At 46.0% G+C, this 18,095-nt stretch overlaps 2 protein-coding genes across 2 annotated transcripts; one reads left to right on the top strand and one right to left on the bottom strand.

The window, feature by feature from the left end:
- Positions 1-1,674: 1,674 nt before the first annotated feature.
- On the bottom strand, positions 1,675-6,227 carry NIFK (nucleolar protein interacting with the FHA domain of MKI67). The gene is made up of 6 exons (XM_062607118.1): positions 6,102-6,227; positions 5,890-6,015; positions 5,009-5,117; positions 4,211-4,422; positions 3,450-3,530; positions 1,675-2,265 (listed from the first exon to the last, which is right to left on the bottom strand). Exons 1-6 carry the CDS (start codon positions 6,210-6,212, stop codon positions 2,089-2,091), a joined length of 816 nt encoding a protein of 271 aa, XP_062463102.1. The 5' UTR covers positions 6,213-6,227; the 3' UTR covers positions 1,675-2,088.
- A 320-nt stretch (positions 6,228-6,547) lies between these two features.
- TSN (translin) lies at positions 6,548-16,715 on the top strand. Its single transcript, XM_062607131.1, has 6 exons — positions 6,548-6,623; positions 6,699-6,792; positions 13,097-13,193; positions 14,007-14,122; positions 14,719-14,798; positions 15,152-16,715. Exons 1-6 carry the CDS (start codon positions 6,558-6,560, stop codon positions 15,386-15,388), a joined length of 690 nt encoding a protein of 229 aa, XP_062463115.1. The 5' UTR covers positions 6,548-6,557; the 3' UTR covers positions 15,389-16,715.
- The last annotated feature ends 1,380 nt before the right edge of the window (positions 16,716-18,095 follow it).

The following is an 18,095-nucleotide window of genomic DNA, read 5'->3' as shown; positions in this document are numbered from 1 at the left end:
TAAGCAACTCCTGCCAACCACTCTGATTATGTTTATCTCAAGCCTTAGCTGAGGATGTATTTTCCAGGGGTCTCAGGTACGAACTCTGCCTGTTTCATATTAAACAAGAACAAAGCCCGCAGATGTAGACAGCAACACTGCTATTAAAAGGCAAGGAGAGTCAGTGACCATGCGGCTGGCCAAAAGATCTCCCTGGCATGCTCAAGGTGACATGCATTTGATGCAAAGATGCTCTCATCCACGTGGCTTCCTCAACAGTTTAGAGCAACAAAGGAGAATGATCTAATCTGAGTTACTGAGTGAATGTCATTACAATCACATGATTATTCAAGTGATCAGGCCAAGCAGGACAGAATTAGCCAGGCCAATGGTTCAGATTTCTTCTCCTCTGCCAGGAGCCCTCATCTCAAAATAGCCAAGGAACTAGTGCCAGCTGCCTACCTGAGCAGCCAGTTATTATTACCTGGGCTTTCCTCTGAAGCCTTCTGCCAAGTCTGACCTTCAGCCAAGAGCAGCAGAGAACATTTCAACTCAGACAAGCAAAGGTCAAGGCTAAGTACATAGCACAAAATGCAAACTGGAATTTCTGTAAGTTCACATTTGCAATAAAATCCAAATTCTAACTGCACAGTAAAGATGCATTTTCAAACAAGACTGACTATCTGCAGTCAGCTGTGACAGATTATGTTGGAACAGGGATAAATCTTGATGCACAACAAAGTTACACTCAATTCTCTGAACTCGTACAACTGACGACAAAAACCTGTCACCCCATTTGTGTCTCACCCACCCAGAGGCTTATTACAATATTGCAATGTGCTTATCACCTTTGAACAAGAAGATGCAGGCAGTGACACTAAAATACAGGGACAAGGTGCTGCAGAGCCCAAAGAACAGCAGAAATAATAAACCCCATACTGATCTGATTACTGATGCCTATTCTCAGCCTTGCTCCGAGGACAGCTGTACATAAGCTAGTTGTCACCTTTGGTTTGTCTCTGCAGCTCAGCAACAAGTACCTCTAAAAGCAGCTGCACTTTGCAAGTCCTTGAACATTTTCTCAACCAGGCAATGGCACACTTATGGCAGACAAAGCCCCACAGAATCAGCAAGTTACCTTTGCCTGCTCAGCCCAGAGGTAAAGCAACACGACGGTGCATGACTAGGACCTTGGCAAAGTGAAATGCCTTTTACACAACTGAGGAATGAAAGCATACCTGTGACTCTGGCTAAGCCACCAGTCAAAAGAGCAGCCACCCTGCATCTTCCCCAGCAGGGTATACTCAAACACAAATATTTTGCCTGCATAGGGAAAGGAATGGGAATCTTGAATGTGAGTGACTGCAGACATCTTCCTCTGCCTCTTCTCACCACCTTCCTAATCCCAGCTTTCCAAGACTTCTGCAACCACTCCACACCTTGGCAAAGGCCAAGTTTCTCAGGCATTGCTGAAAGCAGGGCTGAAAGGCACTGTCTCACTCAGGCAGCTTGTGTTCTGCCTCTGCCCTGGACAGTAGAGGCAGATCTTGACTGAGCAGAAACAGCAGATGAAATTTAAGGGATGGCTTCCTTAGGAAAAAAACAAAACCTTTACCCTCTATTTGGGTAAATATGTGAGAACTCATAAGAAAAGCAGACATTCAATTAAACAGAAGAACCACTATCAAGAGCCAATGCAGCTGAAAAATGGTTAATTTCTTTTTGGTTTTTATAACCCATAATTAATTACAAATGTAAGATAGAGCCCGCATCAGCAAGCTCTGCCTGGACAGCCTCAGATTGTTTCAATACAGCTAGTGCTAGAGACAAGTTAAAGAATTAGCTGAAGGTTCTGGCTTGACTGTAGGCATGTCACAGCATGGGCACTTGTGAGCACAAAGTCAAAAACATCTTCAAAGGCAGAGGAGACCATGGGTCCGATGATGGATAAACAGGAGGGAGAGGACTTGTAAATGGATCCTTTGCCTAGAAAAGATGGAAACAGTCTAGTCAAGGCAAACCAAACCAGGCCAGCAGAACCTTTAGAAACACCAACTCAGCCACTCTGAGATGAGAAAAAACGTGGCTATAGCCACCCAAATTTTAAGTCTATTTCTGTTTCTTCAGGTTTGGTCTTTTTCTTGGCTGCTTCTTTGTTCTCGGCACACTATTCTTAGTACTGGCAGGGGGCAGTTTGAGAGTTATTTCATTGTCCTCTGCATCACCGTCCACCTGATCAGCTCTCCGGCGCTCGAGCACTGTTGGAGTACAGACTGGGGTAGGATCCTGAGGAGATCAAAAAAACATAATTCACTGCAAAGCCTGAGAGAGTCTCCACAAGGCACCTCAGTCCAGCTCTCCTTAACAACTTCAACATTAGGGAAAACGGTTTTCCTTTTATAAGCAGCTATTTTTGCAGACATTATTTCTTCAGACAAAAGCATCAACTTCAAAAGGTATATGCGAAAGGCAAATTAAAGTAATTCACATCTTCTAACATGTCAATTTGCACATTTGCTTTCTAAACTTCGTATTTCCTGACTCAAAGCACCAAGAAGAAAAGAAACAGGGGAAAAAGAAACTCACAACCAAACAAACAGAAATGCTACGTTCAAGCCCACAGCAGAGCCAAAACATTCCAGTTTCAATACCTCGGTAAGTTCCCAGAACTTAGTTGTCTGAATGTAGGAGTTATGCTGTTGCACTCACAACCAGTCCCATCCCAATTACCACAAATAAATCCAGCAATATTAAAAAAAAACAACAACACAAAGCCAAATTCACAACAATGATGAAACAAAACAGAAATGGCAATACTTTACAGGCAGTTTAGACTGCCACTATCCCAAATCTCAGTCCTGATGACCTCAGCTTTCATCTTACTGCTACTTCTAACTGGCATTAGTTTTCAATATACTGGAATACCATGCCTGGAGAGCATGAGGGAGAAGGGACAGTGCAGCATGCAAACGGGGACTGACAGCACTACACTGTGTTAATGGTTCAACTTCCTTTTGGTCAAAACAGGTTCATACTATAACATACCACAGACCAACAGAAGGATGCCAGCAAAGAGAGACTTTGTACCAGTTTAAAGCACGGGCATACAGGGTTTAGAGGTGACTGCCCCCAGCACCCTGTGTTTCTGTAGCTTCAAGTTATTGCTGAATAGCAGGGTGCCTGGACGCACAGTGGGATAAGCACTGCTAGTTACAATATGCTGAGAAGAATCCTTTGCTGCTAAATGTTCCCATGGGAGAAAGAACTGAGAAGATCCAATCACCCTCCCCAGTTCAGGAGTGTTAATACATCCAGAAGGAGCTACTTTTGACACAAAAATCAAGCAAACAATGTCAAGGTTTTCAGGTGTTGAAATTAATACGAAGATACCAGCTGCAGACTTGAAACATTTACCCAAGTGTGAATGGCAGAGCACGGTGCTGGGCACCACGAGGACTGTGGGGTCTTACCTGGCTGCTCAAAGAAATGTCAACTTCTGACTCCTTGGATGCTTTAACTTTCTTTCTCTTTAAGGAATGCTCCTGTGCAACCTAGGAAGCAAGACACTTCAGGTGTGGGTCACTACAAACACCCTTGTGTGAAGACACAAACAGTCACTTAACAGTCTATGGGCTTCGTAACTACAAATTTGCTACAGCAATTAGGTTTCAATGAATAAAATGACTGACAGTGCTGCAGGGGTGAACTGGTTTGAACTAAACCACCCAAACAACATAAGAAAAGCTGCTAATGTGAATTTAAAATAATACCATGTTAACAGCACTGCTTAAAATAGAAGTACCTCACCCAAGCACTCTGCAAACCAGCACTATGCTTGGCTGGGGTAGGCAGGGTCTGGGGATAGACCTGCCATCAAATGCCAACACTGCCAAAGCATCCCACAGGGCTTGGGCTAAGCGCTGTCACTCTTCTGTGGTTTGCAGTCAAACAGTAAAATCACAGAACATTGAACTGTTCGTATTACCAGAATAAAAGGAATGTCTTCCCCTTGCTGTTATTTGCTTCTCTAAAAGTAAACCCACACACAGGGTACAACCCAGCAAGACCACTACAGTACTTTCCAGGAGCTTTTATACAGTTCTTAGCACAAGAACATCTCCCTGGTGCTCCAGCCCTTTTATCAGTTCTACACAAAACATGTAGTTTTGTTGTACTGAGCACAGCAAACATGATGTGCATAAAACACTCACTGAAACGATGTCCAACTTACAAATCCTGGGAAGTCGTAATCGAGCCCCTTTTCAGCCAGCCTCTTCCGTAAGAGTTTCTCCTTCCGCAGCAACCGCTTTGTCATCTTTGCCTTCTGAACAAGTGAACGTATCCTATTGTACCGCCTGACCGCGGGCTGGGACGGCTTCCGGAATATCTTGTTGCTGTTTTTGAAGAGGTTTTCATGGACCCTTTCAGGAGCCATGAACTGACCTGTACCATGAACATATGACATTAGGTTAGAGCAGAGCTACCCTGCTTACCACACGCACCCACATAACCCTGACTAGCCCTCATTATAACATCATCCACTCCTACTGCAGAGCACTTGTACCATGTTTTGTGAATATAGAACATGGAAAGTAACTGAATACCCACCAGTAAGAGAACTGGGGACGGATGGATGGAAAGAGCACGTTTTTATTTTCACCCAGAAAACAGATAAACTTGTTTTTCAAAAGTTGCTGCATATGTATCGCATAACCCTCTCCAAAGCAAGTGTTACTGTCACCATGCCTGAGGAACTCCCTAAGTCGATTAATATTTTAATAAAAAAAGCCTCTTGTGTCTAACTACACCGACACAGTTACAAATTATAAGGAATTTCCACATTACAGCAACTGTCTCTGCAGAAAAACCCACCACTCCCTCAGATTGTGTTGCAAAATTACACAATGAGCATTATCAGTCTTGAGCAAAACAGTAGCAGTGACCAAAAGCCTGTGTTCTATACACATGCAGAGAACGAAGAAAAACTCAGCCCCGCAGAAAATCACCTTACATTTCAGCTTATACTTACACTTCAGCAGTCTTTCAGAAAACAGGTAGTTGTTCATTGTGTCTGCAACAATTTTGGCCACATCGTCAGACTCAAACTCTATAAATCCATAGCCTTTGCTATTTCCAGTCTGTGAACAATGACAGAAAGAAATACAAGCCAACGTTTTAATAACTGAAGAACTGTCGCAACCCATTCTCAGCTGACCACAAGTAAGTTCAGAAAGATGCAAGGACGTTTCCCACTAGACCAGGTTGCTCCAAGCCCTGTCCAGCCTGGCCTTGAACACTGCCAGGGATGGGGCAGCCACAGCTCCTCTGGACAACCTGTGCCAGTGCCTCGCCTCCCTCATAGTGGAGAGCTTCTTCCTGATATATAATCTAAATCTACCTTCTTCCACTTTAAAGCACCGGATTTAATCCTGAATCAGCATATGCATATGAAACAAACTGTTCGTCAATACCTATTTACAAAAAAGCTGCCCTGTATCATTGTCATTCTGTGATTGTCACCAAGGTCACCTAGCAATATTATGATACGATGACAGACTCAGAAATTAAAAGTAGTTAAACTTATTGAGCATAAAACACCACGAAAGCTAAACCGGAGTCTTTCCCATCACATTCCACGTTGCAGCTTGAACTAGTGTACTGTGGCAGCACTTCTCACGCAAGTGTATTTACTCACAGAAAAAAATGGGACTACATCAAGCCCCGCTGAAACCGCCTGTCCGCAGCGCAGAAACAACTAAAGCCGCACGCGCCACCAGCCCGGGTCCCATTTCGGAACCATTACTCCGGAAACCACCAACCCGAGCACGGAGCCCCCCTCTGCCCGCTCATGGAACTGCAGCGGCGGCGCCCTGCTGCCCGTGAGAGGCAGAGCTCCCCGAGGCGCGTTACCTTCTTGCTCCGGGAGAGGCGGAGCCGCGTCACCGTCCCGAACTGCTCGAAATACTGGTATATCTGCGGCTCGCAGAGCCCCCGCGGGAGGTGCCCAATGTACACCACGCCCGGCGTCAGCTCCTCCTGCGGGACACAGCAGCGCGTCAGGCCACGACATGACCTGCCCCGCCGGGCCGCCCCCGCCCCGCGCCCGCCTCCGCCCCGCTCACCTTGGCCGCACGGCTCTTGCGGACCCGTTGCACCTTCTGCTGGAACTCGCGCTGCAGCTGCGGCTCCAAGGCCAGGAACGACGGGCTCGGGGCAGGAGCCACCGCCGCCATGCTGCACCCCTCGCCGCCGGAAGGACGTCACTACCCTCGCACGCGGTGTCGCGCGGCGGCGGGGGCGCGCAGGTGCAGAACAGCGGCGCGCTGTCTCCTAGCAACGGTGCGCGGCGCTGCGGATCGGCCCTCGCCCGCGTGACGTCGCGTGGCAACTCCCACACGGCAGCGGCGGCCTTCGGGAGAGGGCCTTGAAACGCTGGCAGCGCTGTCCCCTTCAGCCGCTCAGGCGCTGCGCTAGACAGCCCGGCACGGCGCGGTCAGGCTCAGCGAGGGACAGCCCCTGCGCCAACAGCATAGCAGGTCCCCAGCGTTGGCGGGAGGCCCCAGCGGCGGACGGGCGCTATGTCGGTGAGCGACATGTTCATCGCGCTGCAGGGCGTCCTCACCGCCGACCAGGACATCCGCGAGGTGCGCACGGGGCCGGGCGCGCGGGGGGCGGGCCGGGGGCGTCCGGTGCTCCCGTGACGCTGCCTGTCCCCGCAGGAGATCCGGAAGGTGGTGCAGGCGCTGGAGCAGACGGCCCGGGAGATCCTCACGCTGCTGCAGGGCGTGCACCAGGGAACCGGCTTCCAGGACAGTGAGTCCCGCACGGCCGCCCTCAGCCGCTGGGGGGCGGGAAGTGCCGTTCGAGGGGGGCGGGTCCCTCTGTCACGGGCGCCCCTCTCCCAGGCTTCGTGTGGTCGCTCGCGGGGTGTCCTGCGTGGGCTTCCCAGGGGCTGGAAAAGGGCGCAGCTGGGAGTTCTCGAGCCATGCGAGTAGAAAAGCTGCTATTGCATCCCCAGGGAGAGCCGCTTTTTCCCTTTCCCCCCTCCCTTGTCAGCTGTGTCGCTGTCTCGGTGCAGGAGAGCGTGCTTTTCTTAGAGGTGTTCGCTTTCTGGGCCGTTGCATTGGCTCCTATGTAGGATTGCCTTAAAGCGATGTGCACATGGATTTTTATGTTCTCGTAATTTTACCATCAACCGATGGCCTTTGTATTGCCTTCCTCACCTCTTCACCCTATTCCCCAATAAGCTGTGATCCTGAATGCTCTGGGAGTGCTCAGGATGGTGAGGGAAAGGGGGTCTCCAGTCTGGTTTGTATGAGACTGTGTGTATGTAAAATCTGCCCAGTGCTGTAAAATCTAAGGGGAATTTGCAAAGACCAGCAATAAAGCAGGAGTTGTCCTTGATGTACATTTGCCATACATGAGGGAATTGTTCTGCTGGTTTTGAGGTTTGGGTTGTAAGGAGCCTTGTTCCTTGCTTTCAATCCAAACTTGTGTAAGATTTTTGACATAATGTTTCTGGGCCAGCCTGATTCCTGCAGGGCACAAGAACAGCACTACAGACCTAGGTGTCAGATGTGCTCTTTCTGCTTCCTCCATCCCCACTCTTCAACTCACTGGCAAAACTACTGGAATAAACAGGGTTTTTTTCCTTAAATATATGACTTAAAAGTTATTTTTTTTGAGTCAGCGAACATCTCCTGAGAAGACAGAACCATCCTGACTTTCCTGGAAACTCTTGAGAGAGGTTTAGGAAGAGGAGAAATCTGTCAAGGCACTCTCTGAAGGTGAATAGAAGAATAAACCTCAGCAGGTGCTGCTTTATTCACCTGCAGAGCTGAGTGGTTGTTACCAGCCTGATGGCCTGCTGGTGGCCTGGGATTTCTCTGGCCCCTGAGAGGGTATGTGCTTAGCAACATGCAACTCCTGAGGTTTGACCTCTGCTGGCAAGTGCAGCTCCCACCTGCTTAGGGAATCTGTCTGTGGTAAAGATTACAACTGCTCATTGGTTAATTTACACAAGCATAAACTCAGTTTTCTAAGCTGGAAAACCTGTGGATGTTGTTTTGTGTGGGTATCAACTTCAGGGATTGCTTTCCAGCATTGAATAGTGGAGACCTTTGTCTGGCTCAGTGTATTTTCCATTGATCTTTTTTGAGGGGAGAGAGCTGGTCCTGGAATTTGCAGAGTCTGAGAACAGATTTAGAAGAGTTAAAAGTGAACACCAGAAAAAAAGCCTAATCTTATAATTCTTGTAATACCAAAGATAACAAATACATGCTTAGTGGGTTAGGCGTTAGCTCATGATAATAGACCTGTCTGTTTCTCATAATTTAGAAGAACAATAAAGCAAATCAAGAAAGATTAACAGCAAAATAATACAATGTCAGTTAGCAGAAGGATTGTTTGAGGGGTAAGTAGCGCTTGTCAGATGTCACATATTTAGATTGCAGTTTTATTTGGTTGTGGTTGTAGTTCTGCAGCATAGTGTGCTTAAATGTCTGTGTGGCTTTTCTACAGCATCTCATTGAGTCAGTACCAAAATTTGACTAAGAAACTGAAATGATACTTCCTTAGTAGATTAAAAAGGGATAAACAATGACTTGTAGCTATGAAAGAAAGGATTATTCATTGCAAAAGAGTTCTTGCGAGACTTTGTAGTATCAAGACTTTTCATAGAATCATAGAATAGTTAGGGTTGGAAAGGACTTTAAGATCATCAAGTTCCAACCCCCCCGTCATGGGCAGGGGCACCTCACACTAAACCATATCACCCAAGTCCTTGTCCAACCTGGTCTTGAACACTGCCAGGGATGGAGCATTCACAACTTCCCTGGGCAACCTATTCCAGTGCCTCACCACCCTAACAGGAAAGAATTTCCTTCTTATAGCCAATCTAAACTTCCCCTGTTTAAGTTTGAAGCCATTACCCCTTGTCCTGTCACTGCAGTCCCTAATGAAGAGTCCCTCCCCAGCATCCCTATAGGCCCCCTCCAGATACTGGAAGGCTGCTATGAGGTCTCCATGCAGTCTTCTCTTGTCCAGGCTGAACAGCCCCAACTTTTCTCAGCCTGTCTTCATACAGGAGGTGCTCCAGTCCCCTGATCATCCTCGTGGCCCTTCTCTGGACTTGTTCCAACAGTTCCATGTCCTTTTTATGTTGAGGACACCAGAACTGCACACAATACTCCAGGTGAGGTCTCACAAGAGCAGAGTAGAGGGGCAGGATCACCTCCTTCGACCTGCTGGTCACACTCCTTTTGATGCAGCCCAGGATTTGGTTGGCTTTCTGGGCTGCAAGCGCACACTGAAGCCAGCTCATGTTCATTTTCTCATCAACCAACACCCCCAAGTCCTTCTCCTTAGGGCTGCTCTCAATCTCTTCTCTGCCCAACCTGTAGCTGTGCCTGGGATTGCTCCGACCCAGGTGTAGGACCTTGCACTTGTTATGGTTAAACTTCATAAGGTTGGCATCAGCCCACCTCACAAGCATGTCAAGGCCCCTCTGGATGGCATTCTTTCCCTGCAGGATATCAACCGAACCACACAGCTTGGTGTCATTGGCAAACAGGTTTATATTTATTTATTCCAAGATATAAGAAAAACCATGAATCCTATCAGTAATCTATATTGAGCTATTAAAATATTAAATTATAAACTGGAAACTAATAAAAAAGCAAGAATACTATTAACTACTACAAGTTCCCGGGTGACAGAGTAGTGAATGATGCTGGGTGGCTGCAGCTGTGTTGCTGTGGCTGGTTGAAGCTGGTGCTGCTGCCAAGAGAGGCTGTAGAGCTTGTTGTACCCTGTCACCTGGGAGACAGCTTTCTTCCCCAGCCTGTTGGTTGATCGTTTATAATTCCTGTTCCATCATCTGTTGAAACAGAGTGATGAAAACTCAAGGAGGCGACAGAGAACTACTGAAAACAGGGAAGGGATTTGTACCAGGCTGAGCAGTCCCTCCTGCTAAAGAGAAGGGTAGGGGATGGAGTGAGCTCCGTTAATAGAAATATGGGTTAGTTGGTATTTGAAACATTGTCTTGCCCTCCCAGTGCCTTTCCTCTGTTCTCCAGGAGCTTAAAATACCTCCTAGTTAAATCTGTTTTCATTGAGTTTTCATCTAACCTCTTTTACTGCAGGGCAGACACCTACCTGCAGACAACAGCTGTTTGGTGGTGCTGACTTGACTGTGGTCTCTGCACTGAGTGTGAGACTGTGCTTTGCTGTGGGATACACACTTGCAGTTGTAGTCTTTATTTAGCTGTGGGGAAGGGAAGGAAAACCAGCAGAGCCTCAGGCCGTCATCCTCTGGAACACGGTTAGAGGATCTCCTTCAGCTTCCTCTTCCCTGTCCAAAATGGAATTTGAGAACTGCAGGGAGAGCTGTTCAGGGCAGGGTGTGCTGCAGCCTGCTGTTAGCTGACATGAATCTGAATGACAGATAGGGTCTTCAGAGGCTGAAAGTCAGCTTAATATGTCTTTGCTCTTGAACTACATTATGTCAAGTTTAGCCAAACATCAGTGGTGGTATCCAAGGAGGCAAGAGGATAGCTTGAAGTTGGGAGGCTATGTGTGTATCACTGAGCGCTTGTCTGAGACTTTCCTGTAAAGACTGCTTATTTTTGTCACAGGTTCCTTTGACAGAACTTTGTCCTCAAATGCTAGGTAATGGTTGACACAGCTGAGGCAGGCATCACAATTTGAGGATGGTGCTCAAAGGCTGGCTGTCAGTGAGCTTCACACGTCTCTTTCATTCTGGCTGTCACATAGAGCACTTTCACCTTCTGCATCCTGAAGCTTTTCTTTTTAAGTGCCCCCCCCCGCCCCCCTTTTTTGTTTGTTTTTTGTTGTTTTTTTTTTTTTTTAATAGAAGTTGTGCATTATTAATTGAAAGAAGCTTTTTAAGTATACTTAAGTGACTCTGGTAGGGCTTGTTTGATAGAAATCATCCATCAGAACTTTCTGATTTAGCTTCTATGCATCTTATTTAATCTTAGCTTCACAGTATGCTAGATATTGGAAGGGACCTCAAAAGATCATCTAGTCCAATCCCCCTGCCGGAGCAGGAACACCTAGATAATGTTACACAGGAATGTGTCCAGGCGGGTTTTGAATGTCTCCAGGGAAGGAGACTCCACAGCCTCCCTGGGCAGCCTGTTCCAGTGTTCCGTCACCCTCACTGAGAAGAAGTTTCTTCTCAAGTTTAAGTGGAACCTCTTGTGTTCCAGTTTGTACCCATTACCCCTTGTCCTATCATTGTTTGCCACTGAGTAGAGCCTGGCTCCATCCTCGTGACACTCCCCCTTTATATATTTATAGACACTAATAAGGTCACCCCTCAGTCTCCTCTTCTCCAAACTATAGAGACCCAGCTCCCTCAGTCTTTCCTCATAAGGAAGATGCTCCACTCCCTTAATCATCTTTGTTGCCCTGCGCTGGACTCTCTCCAGCAGCTCCCTGTCCTTCTTGAACTGAGGGGCCCAGAACTGGACACAATATTCCAGATGTGGTCTCACCAGGGCAGAGTAGAGGGGAAGGAGGACCTCTCTCGACCTACTAACCACCCCCCTTCTAATACATCCCAGGATGCCATTGGCCTTCTTAGCCACAAGGGCACAGTGTTGGCTCATGGTCATCCTGTCATCCACTAGGACCCCCAGGTCCCTGTCCCCTACACTGCTCTCTAACAGGTCGTTCCCCAACCTATGCTGGAACCTGGGGTTGTTCCTGCCCAGATGCAGGACTCTACATTTTCCCTTGCTTCTGTACATCAAGTGCAGGAGAGCCTGCCAGGGTGACCTACCTGCCTTGGGCTGTGACCAAGATTTCTGAGAAGGCCTCAGTTAAGAGATAGTGGTTTGATGAGGGCCTTGGTGCTGCAGGAGCAGTGTGGCTGTAAATTGTGTCAATAAACGGGAGGTGGCAGTGGGTGGCACATAAATAAGGGACCATTTTTCTGCAGAGCTATAACATCCATTGGTCAGGCTGAAACCCAGTTTCTTCAAATACATCACTCTGAAAGCAGGAAAAGCAGTTTCCTGAAGGGATGTTGCGCCTCATCTAACCTAAGTCTTATTCATAAGAAAAAAATATTCCAAGATTTTAAAATTGAGACAGAAAAGTTGCTTTTCTGTTTGGCAGCACTGCCCAGTGTGTGTGTGTGCTTTCTCCTGCCAGCTGCTGTGTGTAGTGCTGTCCTATTGCTTGTGGTCTAGTGGTTGCTTTTTCTTCTAAACCACTGCATGAGAGAACATCTTGTTTCTCTCTTTATAAAGCCTGCACAGCCCAGATGGCCACTCCTTCCTCTCACTCCATCCATACAGCTAGAACCTAAAATGTCCCATTATCTGCTCATGCCTGATCTCTGGCATGCCGCCTTTCTGCATCACAGTCCGCATTCCATCCACTCCGGATGGGTGGATGGGCTCATAGCATGGGGCTTTAACCATGTTGCTGCTCTTGTGACTCCCTCCCTTGCCCCTCAGATAACTTTTCCCATGATCTCAGCTCTTGCATATTTACAGACCCTCAGACAAAACTGCTCCTCTCCTACTTCAGATGAGGCCTCGCACTCAGTGTCCTTTCCAGCCTTTCTCCATCTCTACTTCTCATCTCTCCTCCAGCATTGCTCGTTTGCCACCCTGCTCAGTGCATTACCACATGCCTTTGTTCCCCAGAGAAACAACACACTGACTCTTATGTTCATCCATTCCTGCCTCCATCTTTTTGTATCTCCCATTGCCTTTTGGTCTGTGACCTTCGCAGAGTTTTCTTCTGTCAGTGCCCATTACAGAATGGGTTCTTCATCCATGACGTAAGTTTCATAGAAGTAGTAATGATTAGCAGTGATTCTTAAATAACACTGGGGCATCTTGGCTCAAGTTTGAAACTAAGGACTAGAGCAGATTAGACAGCGTGGAACTCAGGAGTGTTTCTCCTCTACCTGTGTGACTCATGGTGTGACAATGAGAATTTCTTAGATTGATTCCACATGTCAGTAGACTTCTCTTGGACAACAAAGGAGTGTAAATAGTACTGCCAACACGGGAAAACTCTCTGTTTACACAAACTCGCTCTCTGTCAAGTACTGAATGTTGCGCTGTTTCTTTTTCAGTACCTAAGAAATGTCAGAAGGCTCGTGAACACTTCGGTACAGTGAAAATACAGCTGGACTCTCTGAAGACCAAGTTTCCTGCTGATCAGTATTACAGGTGTGCAGGATCACACACAGCCAGACGTGGAAATGAGAATTGCCTGGGCATAGTTGGCAGTGTTACTTTGGAAGAATGATTTAAAGATTTATGGTCTGAATGCTTCTTTCTGTTTGAAAAGTAAATTGTAGAGGACTGTGAGGTTTTTAGCAGCACAGATAAAAAAAACTTTTGCTCAAACACTATTTATAACATTTCACTAAAAGAATATCTAGTATTTAATTCTTATTCTGGAAATTTTTTAAAAAAAGAAAACCAAAACTTTAGGAATTGATGTTTTGTTGGAGCTGCTTCTGGTTTCTGGGAGCAGAGCATTTGCTGGTCCATTAGTTTCAGTTAATTTGCTAGGTTTGGGGCATGTCTGAAAACAGCTCCAAATCTGTCATGAAATGGCTGTTTGATACTGCAGATACAAAATGAAGTTGTCACCTCTGTTTTGCTGCTGCCAGAAGGGGACAGTGTCTAGCAAGAACATTTCAAAGGACAAGTCTTGTCAGCTCAGATCTGCTGAGGGAAGATGGGAGAGAAGATGGTTGTCTTGTGGGCACGGCAACCTGAAAAACTCCATGAACCGAGTAGGTGTGTGAGGGGTGGAAGAAGGAATGCCAGCGTCCAGCATGGTGTCCTGGGGTGAAGTTCTGGAGCACCAAGGAGATGCCTTTAGGCTGGTGTTGTTTAGATAGGCCAAAAATATCACAAAGTGCTACATGTAAAGGTGGAAAACGTAATGTATACATAACATATGCTTGTTGCCTCGCTCTTCAGTAATAGATGTTACTTATGTATATGTTGACTTGGTGTTTTCTTCAACAGATTTCATGAGCACTGGAGGTTTGTGCTTCAGCGGCTGGTGTTTCTGGCAGCATTTGTAGTCTACTTGGAGTCAGAAACATTAGTGACCCGAGAAGCTGTTGCAGAAATACTTGGGAGTAAGTTAATATTCTAACAAAGAGAAAAGCCTTGTGACTTTTTTAGGCATAGCTTTCAGAGGTATAGGGAATCAGCAGAACTTCATTTCTTCCCAAGAAATCTTCCATGTAGATTATTAATTCAAATTGCATAAATGTACCGAAAGAGTAATGCAGAGATTAAGCTCAGTTCTCTCACTTTTTGGTGTCTAAAAATGTAGAAAGATAAAATTCTGATGCTGTAAGAGAATTGTGTGCTCCCAGAGCAAAGGATTTGAAAAAAAACCAAACCAAAACCACAAAACCAAAACCAGAATATATTTCTAAAAACTGAGCCAGACCTCATACACCCTCTCTGGTGTATGGATATAAATTCAGTTATTGTTGGATCAGTTACAACCTGTTGCATGTCCAGCTGAGGACATATGATACGCTAAATCAAAATGTGGAGGAGAGGCAGTAATTACATCACATGCAGGGAAAGGCTGACTTTTCTTTTGTAATGGTATTTCATAATCTTGATATTTTAAATGAGCTCAGTGAACAAACACAGTTTCAACTAGCTGGGTTTGCTCATGTTCAGCACCACCTGATTACCATTCTGGTTTTCATCTTAGTTGAAGCTGATCGAGAGCGGGGCTTTCACCTGGACATTGAGGACTATCTCTCTGGTGTATTAACTCTCGCCAGTGAGCTGGTAAGGAAGATACTCATGCATAGCTTTGGATTGAAACTGACCTAGAAAAATAATGTGTTTTCTAAGCTTCCCAAGTTGTTCCTGGAAGTTACGAAACACAAGGCCTCGATCTGAACTTTCAGCAAACCACCTCTCTGTGTGCAAGAGTGGTGCCTCACTGATATTTTAAGATTTAAGCTAGTCACTTGATTGAAAATCCAGGATCACGGTCAACAGAAAAGTAGATCTAAGGATAAATAATCTGACTGCCTGGAACAAAACTGCTTCATTTGGTAAAGTAAGTGATGGGATTGGGGATGTGATTTGGGTGGGTTCCTCCACTGATGTTCTCCCTGCATGTTGTCTTCTCATAGTCTAGACTGGCAGTGAACAGTGTCACGGCTGGTGACTATTCTCGCCCTCTCCGCATCTCAACTTTTATCAACGAGCTGGATTCTGGCTTCCGTCTCCTCAACCTGAAGAATGACTCCCTGAGGAAACGTTACGATGGCCTGAAATACGATGTTAAGAAAATTGAGGAAGTGGTTTACGACTTGTCAATCAGAGGACTCAATAAGGAAGCAACACCTGGTGCAGGTGGAGAGAAATGAAAGATGCTCATTTTAACAGCATCATCGATTACCTCAGATGGTTGCCAATTTAGGAAGCATGCTAGCAAAGTCTTCCTACAGTAGTTTAGAAGAACTGCAGCTAAAAGCTGCTCTCTATTTTCTTACAAAAGGTGTAGTACGGATGTTAGATCCTCAAAATGTTTTGTAAACTTATATCTAGATTAGGGCAGGAGGCTCTCCGTTTCCAGTGGAGTTCCTCTGTCAAAACACAGGGTGCTGTTCTGTGCACAGCAGCAATAGTAGTCAGTAACACCTGTGAGCTGAAATACATTCTCCCTAGTTCCATAGTGGTGTTTCACTGCTGCAGCAGCGGTGTGCTTCAGCTGCCCCTTCTCACCCACCTCAGAAGACATGTGCAGAGCACGCTGCTCGCTGCAGATATGTGTCATGCTTTACAAACCACAGTGTGTAAATAGGTAAACTTTTTTTTAAGACACTGATTGGGATTTTTGCCTTTTTGTTAATTTTCACCTCTGTCATTAAGTTGGACAGATTCACGTAACTCTATTAACCACATTTTTTTTAATGGCTTCTGTTAATGTATCTCGCTTAAGTGAGAAATCAGTGAAGATATTACTGAGAATTTCTCCATTGGAACTGGTGCGTTGCCCCCAGGCACATTTTCTCTAGGTTTTTTCCTTCCTCCAAGATTTCTGTTACCAGGGAGAGCAAGGACCTGCCTTCCCTGGCTGGTATTTGTTTTACTGACATGAGCAAATGCTGAGTTTTAGTATGATCATTTGCCTTGAGAACTCAGTGTAAGCCATTTTTATTTTTAACTACCATGATTTCTGAATAGAGAAATGTTAACAGATAAACTGCAGGGAGAGTCTGAGTTTTAACACTCTAGATAGGCCACAACTGTACCTGTGTCCTGGGATGAAAAAAGAAACACACCAGAACTATAGTTTGTGTAGTAAAATGTTTGTATCCTTAGAAAAGAGGGAATTACTAGTTTCAGACACTTTGCATGTAAAGTGTTTGCAAACACCAACAGCCTCTTTTCCTTTGTCTAAAAGGGCACACTGGTACCCTGCAATGTGTTTGTTCTCTTGTCCTAAATGAGAGTTTCGTCATTCTTCTGGTGGCACAGCAGGGGGTAAGGAGACAAATGTAATTTCTTTAGGAGGAATATTTCCAGAGGAAGAAACTGAAAAGTAAAGTTTGTGGGTTTATTAGCATCTCATTTTGTTAGCAAAGATTTACCAGTGTTTGAGTTAGGGAATTGTTTTGTTTATTGAAAGAAAATGGTTTCTTGGTTATTTTGGCCAATAAAAGCTGTTCTTTGATTTTGGCCATTTGGTAACTGTTGGCCTGTTGTCTGATTATTTGTTCTTTGCTTCCCTTTCTGGGAGCCTACTCTAAAATTAAGCTGGGTCAATAGGAAAATTGTTCAGTGGTGTGCTCTTGCCCACTGGCAAGTGAAGCCAAACTCAAACTGCAGACAGATTTCATTGGCATTTTTTAAACTATTTTTAACCTATTTGACCTGTTTCACCAAGTAGAGCAGGGGTATGGAGTTTATCATTGCCAAATCCAAGATGTGGCAGGGTTCATCTTCAGAGCATCTCATAATCTTTCATGTTTGTCCCAACCCTTTGTTTGTCTCATGTCTTGTAACATAGGGAGGTGGTAATATCCCTCTTTCTCAGCTGAAGAAGATGAGGGTGTACCTTCCTAAGCCTCATGGCAATGAGACCAGCTTTCAAAGTAGTTTCAAAGTAGCCACTGTTTACTTCTTTCTTGCTTTAACCCTGTGGAGGTGGGAGGAAGGAAGGAGCTTAAGCCAGTTCTACTGCCAGAACCAGAGACTAGGGGTAAAACAGCCATGGTCACACAGGAAATGGATGGGAGCAGGGGAATTAGAGAAAGGTTTCCTGGGCATCAGTCTGGTGTCTCAGGTTGGAAGATTCCTGGGGTGTGAGGCCACGTGGTGGGGCAGTTTCTGTTGCAGGGCAGGCGTTTGTCAAGGGTTTGTGCTAGCTTGTGTCCCAGGTGCTCCAGTTTCATTGGTCATGCAACAGGCCTGCTTCCTGGCATGGGATGTCAAGTAATGGGATGCCTAGAACAGCTTTTCAGTAGATCCTAAGTGTGCCAGCTCTTGCATCTTATGTGGTTTCTGAGAGCTGGTGGAGATAACAGTGCTGTGCCCCAGGTGCAGATACTGTGGGAGGGACAACTGGAAGAGCAAGTCCTTTACTTAGGTCTTACAAAGCCTGCAAGGTGTGGATCCTGTCTACGGCTCTGTGAAGAGCAAGTGCTTAAGAAAGGAACACAGCACTGGGATGTCCCTGGAGGGTGTTTAACACACACCTTGTTCTGACCTATTCCAGGTTTTGGGGGAGACTACCATCTTCCTCTGGAGAAAGCACCATTTCCAGGAGCCAAGCTGCATGGTGCATTCCTAGGCTAGCTCTAGGGAAAGGAAAAGAAAACTGCAAGCTTTCTCCCTAGAGTGCAGCAAGGAGAAGCAGGGACATGCTTCTTGTAGTTTCCTCTGCACAGAGGTAGCCTGTAGGACCTTGTGGCCTCAATTGCTGCACATTACATTGGTCCTGCATGTTGTGTGTCTGTCCCAGAGCTGGGAGCAGGGGGAAGAAGGGAAGACTCAGAAGGACTCGAGGTCTTTCTAGTCTCCTCTGAGAGACTTTTCTGACCCTTTTCCCAGGGGTAACAGCAGCAGGTT

Source organism: Pezoporus occidentalis, unplaced genomic scaffold, assembly GCF_034315485.1.
Source record: "Pezoporus occidentalis ecotype Australia unplaced genomic scaffold, CSIRO_AGI_Poc_V1 ctg12, whole genome shotgun sequence".
NCBI classification, from domain to species: domain Eukaryota; kingdom Metazoa; phylum Chordata; class Aves; order Psittaciformes; family Psittacidae; genus Pezoporus; species Pezoporus occidentalis.
This window is presented reverse-complemented; position numbering and strand designations above follow the sequence as displayed.